This window comes from Triticum urartu, chromosome 1A (genome assembly GCF_056163025.1).
Source record: "Triticum urartu cultivar PI428250 chromosome 1A, HENAU_Tu73, whole genome shotgun sequence".
Classification (NCBI taxonomy): domain Eukaryota; kingdom Viridiplantae; phylum Streptophyta; class Magnoliopsida; order Poales; family Poaceae; genus Triticum; species Triticum urartu.
The window spans coordinates 539,019,890-539,030,085 of NC_141873.1; the positions used below are offsets into that span (position 1 = coordinate 539,019,890).

Consider the following 10,196-nt stretch of genomic DNA (forward strand, 5'->3'; position numbering starts at 1 on the left):
AGGACAACTGTCAAGAGGTTTGTCAAAGGTTTCAAAGTACTTCCTCCGTCTCAAAATTCTTGTCTTAGATTTGTCTAGATACAAGCGGTGCTAGTATGTTCTGCGTGAACACGTGGAATTTGGCTATGGTTTGAAATTTATTACAGTGTCTCAAAACAGACATTAAGTCGTGGAATTTTCTTGTTGAAAAATAATAACACTAGGAAAATCCGTCGGGGAGTCCAATTGACGGACCGCCGTCGTGTTCCCGATTTAACTTCCGTCGCATTTCCGCCGTCGTTGTCGGCGCCGACGACTCTTCCCTTCCACACCACCGTGCGGCTGCCGCTCCTCGCCTCGTCCCCATCTCGCCGAAGACCCCACGGCTGCCGCAGGTCCCGGTCCATTTCAGGCCGACTGGTCGACGGGGAGCGAGATGAAGCCGTACAGGACCAGACGACCCCAAAGCCCGGAGGTACTGGCGGAGGCGGCCGGCGATGGAGGGAAGCAGCCGCCGCGCCGGCAGCGCGAGGGCGTCGCTCAAGGTGGTGCTGCTCCACGGCAGCCTCGACATCTGGGTGCGCGACGCGGGGGGCCTCCCCGACAAGGGCGTGCTCTACAAGAAGTTCGGCGACCTCCTCGGCCTGCGCATCGTCGGCTCCGTCGCCGGCAAGGTACCCAGCGCCTCGATGACCAGAGACCCCTACGTCACCGTCCAGGTCTCCGCCGCCACCGTCGCCCGCACCTACGTCGTGCCCAACAGCGAGGACCCCGTGTGGGCGCAGAACTTCGTGGTGCCCGTCGGCCACGAGGCGGCCGAGGTCCACTTCGCCGTCAAGGACAACGACGTCTTCGGCGGCCAGGTCATCGGCGCGGCGGCCATCCCCGCCGAGCAGCTCCTCCGCGGGGACAGGATCGAGGGCGCCTATCCTCTGCTGGATCCCAATGGCAAGCCGTGCGCTCCCGGCGCGGTGCTGCGGCTCTCCATACAGTACACCCCGGTGGCTCGCCTCACAGCGTACCACCGTGGTGTCGCTGCTGGGCCGGACAGCCATGGAGTGCCAAATGCATACTTTCCTCTGCGCCGTGGCATGAGGGTGACCCTCTACCAGGATGCACATGTGCCGGAGGGCTGTCTCCCGGACATCCGGCTTGACAATGGGCTCCAATACCAACATGGGCAATGTTGGCGCGACATGTATACCGCCATAATCCAGGCACGGCGGCTGATTTACATCGCCGGCTGGTCGGTGTTCCACACCATTCGGCTCGTGAGGGACGGGGCCAAGGAGGTGCCGTCACTTGGGGACCTGCTGAAGATGAAGTCACAGGAAGGAGTAAGGGTGTTGCTTCTTGTTTGGGACGATCCAACATCGGAGACTATCATCGGCAGAACGGTATTTTGAGTTACTCATAGAGTCCAAAACTGCTGTGTTGAGGCAATTTTGCATCCAAGCTGAAAATTGTAGTGCAGCCAATCTCCCAGTAATACTTATCATTCATTCGTAAATTTTAAGTTGCTAAACATGTTAAAGATAGGACAGCCTATTTTTACTTCTGATGAAAGAATTTATGTAGACCTCCTAATCAAAATTTTATTATAGGATGGATATATGCGAACACGAGATGAGGAAACACGTAGATTCTTCAAGCACTCTCCGGTTCAAATATTGCTCTGCCCAAGATCTGCTGGGAAACGTCACAGCTGGGTGAAACAGAAGGTTATTCTTATTATTATGTCATATAACCATTTTGCTTATCTGTTATTGTAGATCATCTTTTGTTGGAGACTGAAAGTATTATGTTCAGTGCACCTAGCTAATGTGTGTGATTTTAGTTTGTTTGCCATCCATTATTTTTGCAACCATAAAGTTATATTATGCTGCTGCCTTATATTACTTCATAATATCAGTTCTTACTATTTACTACCTCCGTCCCAAATTATAAGATGTTTTGGTAGGCTATATTTTAGCCTACCGAAACATCTTATAATTTGGAACAGAGGAAGTATTATTTAACCAGGAAACTAAAATATATAGCTGCACACAATTTAAATTGTTTTTGTATTTATTTTCTGAAGTAATCTTGTATTGTATCAATTCTTCAGTGCCATTTATTTATCATATGAAGATTTTGAAAACTAGGAAACAGGAACAACATATAGTCATCATCAGAAAACAGTTATCGTGGATGCTGATGCTGGTGGTAATAGGAGAAAAATAATTGCTTTTATTGGAGGCCTTGATTTGTGTGGTGGACGCTACGATATACCTGGGCACCCTCTGTTTCGGACTCTTCAAACTTTGCACAAGGAGGATTATCACAATCCAAACTTTGCTGTAAGTGTTTGATTCCTTTGTCATGTACTACTTGTGTTGTGTGTTACCGGAGTCTTCTTTTTTTTAAAAGAGTAGGAGCCTTATGTGCTGTTTGCCTTTTAATCATTGAAAGGAGATCATCTTAGGTCAGGAAGAATAATTGCATCATGTCTTCTGCTCAGTGTTTATTCAAATCTCTGTTCTGAAAGTAATTATCCTTGTCATCTGTTTACAGGTGGTTGATGCTCGTGGCCCAAGGGAACCATGGCATGACTTGCATTCAAAAATCGACGGTCCAGCAGCTTATGACGTTCTAAAGAATTTTGAGGAGCGTTGGTTGAAGGCATCGAAACGCCATGGTATTAAGAAGTTTGAAAAATCATATGATGAAGCACTTCTCAGGATTGAAAGAATACCTGATATCATAAACATTAGCGACACATTATATTTTAGCGATAACGATCCTGAGGCATGGCATGTTCAGGTAATTGCAAAATTCTGTAACTGGAGAGATCTCTCTTTTCAAAAACGAAACTCAGGAATCAAGGGTTTTCCTTGCTTCTCGTTTCAATTTTTGGGCATTTAGCTCTCTTGTACTTTGATATTCAGGTGTTTCGATCTATTGATTCCAACTCTGCCAAAGGATTTCCAAAGGATCCACGAGAAGCAACCAGAAAGGTCACTGAATCAATTAAAGCAGCACCACCCGCTAACATTATGTTCTGCAGCTTGCGTGCTTCTAACTAACACTCCTGTTTTGGCTAACAGAATCTTGTTTGTGGAAAGAATGTACTAATTGATATGAGCATACACACAGCTTATGTGAATGCCATCCGGGCAGCCCAACACTTTATTTATATTGAGAATCAGTACTTCATAGGTTCTTCATTCGATTGGGATTCAAACAAAGATATTGGTACAGTATTCTTCTCATGGAAGTACAGAATACACCAAATACCTTGATTGACTACTCAAGATTGCAATGTGTTTTCTTTCAGGGGCTAACAATCTAGTACCAATTGAAATTGCTCTCAAAATCGCAACCAAAATTAAGGTGAACCAGAGGTTCTCTGCATACATAGTGCTTCCTATGTGGCCTGAGGGTAAACCAACTGGTCACATAGCACAAAGAATTCTTTACTGGCAGGTTAGATTGGGCACCTTTATTTGTGCCATGTTACTTGTTTATTCATTATGGAGCATCTCGGTTCATTTATATTGTGGAATCGCTCATTTTCGCTCTTCCTCTGGCATTGTAGAACAAAACAATGCAAATGATGTACAAGATAATATATAGAGCCTTGAAAGAGGCAGGTTTGGATGATGTATATGAGCCTCAGGATTATTTGGTCTTCTTTTGTCTTGGCAATCGTGAAGCTTCTGACAGTCCTAGCGCTTCAAGCACAGCAGATAGTCCTCAGGTGAGAATGATGTCTTGTTTTCCTTTTAAGTCTGAACACATTGTGCTTGTGATCCCTGAAAGATTGGATAAAGCGTATGCCTCTGGCAGGGACGCTTTGCATGTTATATAGGCAAAGAGGTTTACAAGATTTGGTAGTTAGGTTATGTTGGATTGATCCTCAAGAAAGAAACACAAGATGAGGATGAATCCTAACCAACCACAACTACCGGTTACAACACCACGCAACACGCTAGCCTACCGGGCGTACCGGGCGTATATACGGTTTATACTTATACCGTATATACATGTTACAATGTATTCTAACACGCCCCCTCAATCATAACTTCACCAAGTTGAGATTGCTCTTAAAATCTTCCAATTTTCGCCATGACAAGGCCTTGGTAAACCCATCAGCAACTTGATCACCTGTGGGTATAAACCGAATGTCCAGTAGCTTGCTAGCTACTCTCTCTCGAACAAAATGATAGTCAACTTCTATATGTTTAGTTCTTGCGTGAAACACTGGATTTGCTGACAAATATGTGGCACCAATGTTGTCATACCAAAGACGAGCAACTGGCGAATGAGCAACTCCAAGTTCACGCAGAAGAGTTTGGACCCAGATAATCTCAGCCGTTGCATTGGCTAATGATTTATACTCTGCCTCAGTACTTGACCTTGAAACAGTAGCTTGCTTACGTGCACTCCAAGAAATCAGGTTGGGACCAAAGAACACACAGAAACCTCCTGTTGATCTTCTGTCATCAGGACATCCTGCCCAATCAGCATCTGAGAAGGCACTAACAATGCTGCAAGCTGACTTAGTGAATTTTAGGCCTGTACTCATAGTACCTTTGAGATATCTCAAAATCCTTTTAACTGCTGTCATGTGTTGAGAGGTAGGAGAATGCAAATACCGACAAACTTTGTTCACTGGGAAACAAATATCCGGTCTTGTCAATGTCAAATATTGCAAAGCACCTACCATACTTCTATACCTTGTTGATTCTTCGGCCCCCAAAGGTTCTCCTTGTTCCTTTGACAGCTTTTCAGAAGTTGAGAGAGGCATGTTTGAAATCTTGCAGTTTGTCATACCTGCACGTTTCAATATATCCATGACATATTTTTCTTGGGTCAGAAGGATGCCATCTTTTACCTTCTTAACTTCAATTCCCAAGAAATAATGTAGATCTCCTAGATCCTTCAAGGCAAAATCTCTTCTCAAATCTGCCAACAAAGATACAGTTGCATCTTGTGATGAGCTAGCAACAATTATATCATCAACATAGACTAACATAAACATAATAGTCTTTCCTCTTCTAAAAAAGAACAGAGAGGTATCCCCTCTTGATGGTTTAAAACCAAGTGCTTGAAGTTTGTCACACAACCTGGAGTACCATGCCCGAGATGCCTGTTTTAGACCATACAACGCTTTGTCAAGTTTGCAGAGATGATTTTCCTTGCCTCTAATTTCATAGCCAGGTGGTTGTCTCATATAGACTTCTTCCTCTAGAACGCCATGGAGGAACGCATTCTGAACATCCAATTGCCTGAGGCTCCAGTTACTGGATACTGCAACAGAAAGAACAAGTCTGATAGTAGTTGCTTTAACAACAGGACTAAAGGTATCTTCATAATCTATACCGTATCTATGTTTGAAACCTTTTGCTACTAGCCTTGCCTTGTATCTGTCAATTTGATCATCTGCCTTTCTTTTAATCCTATAGACCCACCTACAATCAATGATATTTTTATTTTTTATTGGTGGGACTAAGTGCCAAGTCTTATTTTTAATAAGAGCATCATACTCATCATTCATGGCCCTCTTCCAATTTGTATCATTCAAAGCTTCTTGCAAGTTATGAGGTTCACCAGTAGTTGTCAGACCACCAAAATGAGGTCTGAGCTTGTCATACCTAATTGTGCCATCTGTACGAATTTGAGGTTTTAAAATGCCATGTTGTGACCGTGTTCGCCGGGTTGGCACATCAGGAGCTGCAGGTGCATGCGGCACAGAAAATCCGCCCGAGGAGGGAGGATCCGCATGCGATCCCATGTCAGCGCGCGATCCCGTAGCGGATCTGTCGCCAGCGACAAAGGATATCTCATCTTGTCGAGGCAGATCGACGTGGGAGCCCGTGCGCACGTCTCCCTCGCTTGGTTGGCCCACCTGGCAGCCCGTGAGAGGGGAGCCGATTGGCCCACCTGACGACGCGCTGTCGGGAGATTCAGCGGGCGGCCCAGCGCGCGCCACGCGTCGTTCCTGCGGCGGCGTCTGCGCAGTCGATGCAGATTCGCCCCCTGGTCCACCTGCGTCGCCTGCGCCTGCTGACGCTGCAGGCTCGGGATCGCTGCCCGCAGCACCTGAATCCTCCTCGTGTTCTGCAACAGTTTCGTCTTGTTCTGGCTGCATAAAATCATACACAAAAACTGGATTTTCTCCACTGTTAGCAACAGGATTAGGGCAAAAATTAGCCTGTTGATCAACTACAGGTTCGTCCCCATGATCAAAAGGTGTAGACTCAGGAAGTAAAAGGACTTCTGACCGGAGAGGGGTGCCTGCATTAGGATTTAGATTTGCAAAGGGAAAAACTGTCTCATCGAAAATAACATCACGGGATATGTATACTCGTCCAGCAGCAACATCTAGACATTTAAAACCTTTGTGAAGATTGATGTAGCCAAGAAACACGCACTGTTTGGAACGAAATTCTAACTTTTTGGAATTATAAGGGCGAAGATTCGGCCAACATGCACATCCAAAGACCCGAAGAGAATGATAATTGGGTTGTTCTTGAAACAAACGTGTCAGAGGAGTTTCAAAATTAATCACTTTGCTAGGGGTGCGATTTATCAGATATGTAGCAGAGAGGAAAGCCTCATCCCAAAACTTCAAGGGCATGGAGGCATGGGCTAAGAGAGACAGCCCTACATCAACAATATGTCGATGTTTTCTTTCTGCTGATCCGTTTTGCTGATGAGCATGGGGACATGAAACATGGTGAGTGATTCTAACTGACGAAAAAAGGAATTTAGACGTTCATACTCGCCACCCCAGTCTGTTTGCATAGTGATTATTTTCTTATTGAACAACCTTTCAACAAGGGTTTGAAATTCATGAAAGACTTTAAACACTTCGGATCGGTGCTTAAGGAGATATATCCACGTGAATTTGCTGTAATCATCAATGAAAGACACATAATAGTTTTTCTTATTGATAGAATCACGGGCAGGCCCCCATACATCGGAGAAAATTTGCTCTAAAGGAGCTTTAGACACACTGTTTGAACTAGGATAAGGAAGTTGGTGACTTTTGCCCATTTGGCATGCATCACACACTCCTTCTTTATTCAAATCGCTACTAGAAAAGGGAATATTATTCTGGCTAAGAACATGACGCACTACCCATGACGAATAGTAGTGTGACCAATATGACTAATTTCCATACCTTCTCCGTTTGATCGTTGCCGTGGTACTTGTTGTGGACGGTCAACTTGTCGAGTTCGCTGGTGATGTGATCGGTGGCGCCAGTGTCCAGATACCAGTTGGTATCTACTCCATAGGACGAGGTTGTGGCAGATTCGGTGCTCTTCTCGTTCTTGGTGTAGGAGATGTCGAAGCGCCGGTAGCATTCGAGGGCGGTGTGATTCGGTCTCTTGCAGATCTGGCAGACAACCTCAGGAAGATCATCGGCTCCTCCGTTGTCGTTGCCGTTGCCGCGGCCTCCATTGCCACGACCACCGCCTCCATTGCCACGGCCTCTGTTGCCACGGCCACCTCCTCCATTGCCGCGGCCACCGTTACCGCGGCCAAAGCCACCGCGGCCACGAGAGATAGTGTTGGCGGAGGACTGGGAGGAGTGGTTTCCACCTTCGAACATGGCAAGACGCTTTTCAAAACCGATCAACTGAGAGTAAAGTTCAGCTACCTTGATTGGTTCAGTCCTCGCGGCGCAGATGGACGAGACAAACGAGATGTAGTCGTAGTCTAGTCCGGCAAGGATGTAGGAGACCATGTCATCATCGTCGAGCGGCTTGCCTGCTGAAGCCATCTCGTCGCCCAGCGCTTTCATGCGCCCGATGTAGTCGGCGATGGTCGCGGTGCCCTTTTTGGTGGTGGAGAGGGCGATCCGTGTGTTGACAATGTTGGCCTGTGTCTGGGAGAGGAACATCTCCCTGATGGTGGTCCATGCCGCGGCGGCCTTGGTGCAGTGGGCGACTTGGATCATCATAGGTGGCGAGATCGAGTTGAAGATGAAGTTGAGTACCTGTGAGTCTTGCGCCACGGTGACAAGATACTCCGGGTTTGGCGCATCTGTCGGCTTGCCATCTTTATCGGCGAGCTTGGGCTCCGGGAACGGGTGATCAGGGTTGAGGAGATCGACCAGCTGTGCTCCACGGATGGTGGCTAGGGCTTGCGCGCGCCAGACCAGGTAGTTGCCCCGGTGCAGCTTGTCAGCGATGGGAATGAGGGCAAAGGCGGCGGTGGCGGCGGAGCTGGAGCTAGCCATGACTAGGTTTGGATGTTGGAGAGGAAGTTGGCTCTGAATACCATGAAAGATTGGATGAAGCGTATGCCTCTGGCAGGGACGCGTTGCATGTTATATAGGCAAAGAGGTTTACAAGATTTGGTAGTTAGGTTATGTTGGATTGATCCTCAAGAAAGAAACACAAGATGAGGATGAATCCTAACCAACCACAACTACCGGTTACAACACCACGCAACACGCTAGCCTACCGGGCGTATATACGGTTTATACTTATACCGTATATACATGTTACAATGTATTCTAACAATCCCTGGCTGTTTTGATTCATCCCAGGAAGGTTGAAATGTTTGACTTTTCAGTTGCAATATAATAGTAGAGAAGTTAGATGCGTCAAACTTAATGCCCTTCACCTGGACAGAACTTGACAGTTCTGTGTTTGTCTCGGAAAAGTATTGACATGGTTATGTTAGCCTCTATGATCCATGATGCACCACAATGCCAAAGGTTCAGATCCTTTTTTGTCTCTTGCTTCAGAAGGATGCAAGCGGGAGGCTCGCGAATACCCCCATACAAACATACAAACATAGGATCGACTTTTGATAGGTCTATATGCGGGTTTTGCAGGATGCCCACCTGCATCCTTATAGCATATGGGTTTTATTTTGAATAGCCGTGTGACATTAGTTCTGAAAGGAGATTGGTATAAGGTCTTGTGATTTTTGTCATATTTTCTTTGACCTTGGACATAGTACTCATTTACACTTTACTGTTTAGGAACAAGCTAGGAAAAATAGGAGGTTCATGCTGTATGTACATTCAAAGGGCATGATTGTGGACGATGAATATGTGATAATTGGATCAGCTAATATCAACCAGAGGTCCATGGAAGGAACCAGAGATACTGAGATTGCTATGGGAGCGTATCAACCACAGTACACCTGGGCAAATAAAATTTCTGCCCCTCGTGGACAGGTAATCCTGTTATGCCTCATTTTTCAAGCTCTTGCTTCTGCATAACATTTATTGGTACTTGTAGGACTGACATGTCTTCATTGGCTGATTGGCTCTGTTTTTCACCTGTCGTTTTTGCCATTACATGACCTCAGATGCACCCGTTTGATATTTTCATTTTCTTTTATTTATTGGATTGGAATAGCAAGAATGACACTAGCACTTCTGATGCCAACTCTACTAGTACAGCTTTTGATGCATTAAAGCTAAATAATTTAGTGAGTTATGACGCAACTGATATATCTTGAATTGTTCTCTAAATAAAATTTGTGTAGGTTTACGGGTACAGAATGTCGCTCTGGGCTGAGCATATCGGAGCTATCGAGGAAGACTTCAACCATCCAGAGAGCATAGAGTGCATGAGGCGGGTTCGACATCTCGGGGAACATAACTGGGATCAGTTCGTTGCCAATGAGGTGACTGAGATGAGAGGGCACCTCTTGAAGTACCCTGTAAGTGTTGACCGTGAAGGCAAGGTGAAACCCTTGCCAGGATGCACGACATTCCCAGACATGGGCGGGAACATTTGTGGCTCTGTCCCCTTTACACTCATCCATGATAACCTCACAATATGAATTTGGTTGTGCAAGTATGTATAGTTGCTAGTGGTTTCTGGCGTAGCCTGGACAGGTAAAATGGCAATTTTATAGTATCTTGGATGTTGTTAAGGACGAGCCGTGAGAATTGTTAGTTATGTTCTTCAAGTAGTATGATGTTAGTTGCCCAAAGCTATGATCCAAATAAGTTAAGCTTTTTCATATCAATACTAGGTAGAAATATGATTGGATTTTTTTAAACATATTTTGAACCAAAAAATTGAATGAGCAACTAAAACTACAAATATTAATGGTTTTAACTAGCAAGATGATGTGGCCGTCGATTTTGCCATGTGTGCACTTACAAGCGGGACTCGCCCATTAGGAATCATGTAAACATAGTTTTTTTTTCAAGAAATCTTTCAATCTATTCATCAATTATTAAGGTAGTACAAAAAACA

At 45.5% G+C, this 10,196-nt stretch overlaps 1 protein-coding gene and 1 pseudogene across 3 annotated transcripts; one reads left to right on the top strand and one right to left on the bottom strand.

Moving 5' to 3' along the window:
• Positions 1-261: 261 nt before the first annotated feature.
• On the top strand, positions 262-9,957 carry LOC125527143 (phospholipase D beta 1). 3 transcript variants are annotated; one of them, XM_048691713.2, is made up of 10 exons: positions 262-1,376; positions 1,584-1,700; positions 2,124-2,318; positions 2,533-2,781; positions 2,907-2,975; positions 3,066-3,213; positions 3,296-3,444; positions 3,557-3,718; positions 5,213-5,324; positions 8,963-9,160. In XM_048691713.2, the coding sequence occupies exons 1-10, from the start codon at positions 477-479 to the stop codon at positions 8,971-8,973; spliced, it is 2,112 nt and encodes a 703-aa protein (XP_048547670.2). In that variant the 5' UTR covers positions 262-476; the 3' UTR covers positions 8,974-9,160. The 3 variants fall into 3 exon arrangements, with proteins under 3 accessions (XP_048547670.2, XP_048547675.2, XP_048547666.2); XM_048691709.2 differs by lacking the exon at positions 5,213-5,324 and adding an exon at positions 9,475-9,957 and having other exon boundaries at positions 267-1,376; XM_048691718.2 differs by lacking the exon at positions 8,963-9,160 and having other exon boundaries at positions 263-1,376; positions 5,178-5,286.
• On the bottom strand, positions 7,591-7,732 carry LOC125533299 (small nucleolar RNA Z247; annotated as a pseudogene).
• Positions 9,958-10,196: the final 239 nt, after the last annotated feature.

Bases quoted from the DNA above. Each gene is read 5' to 3' on its own strand.
- LOC125527143 (XM_048691709.2), top strand. From the start codon at position 477: ATGGAGGGAAGCAGCCGCCGCGCCGGCAGCGCGAGGGCGTCGCTCAAG. The intron at 1,377-1,583 runs GTATTTTGAGTT...ATTTTATTATAG, and splicing joins AGACTATCATCGGCAGAACG to GATGGATATATGCGAACACG. The intron at 3,719-8,962 runs GTGAGAATGATG...TTTACTGTTTAG, and splicing joins GCACAGCAGATAGTCCTCAG to GAACAAGCTAGGAAAAATAG.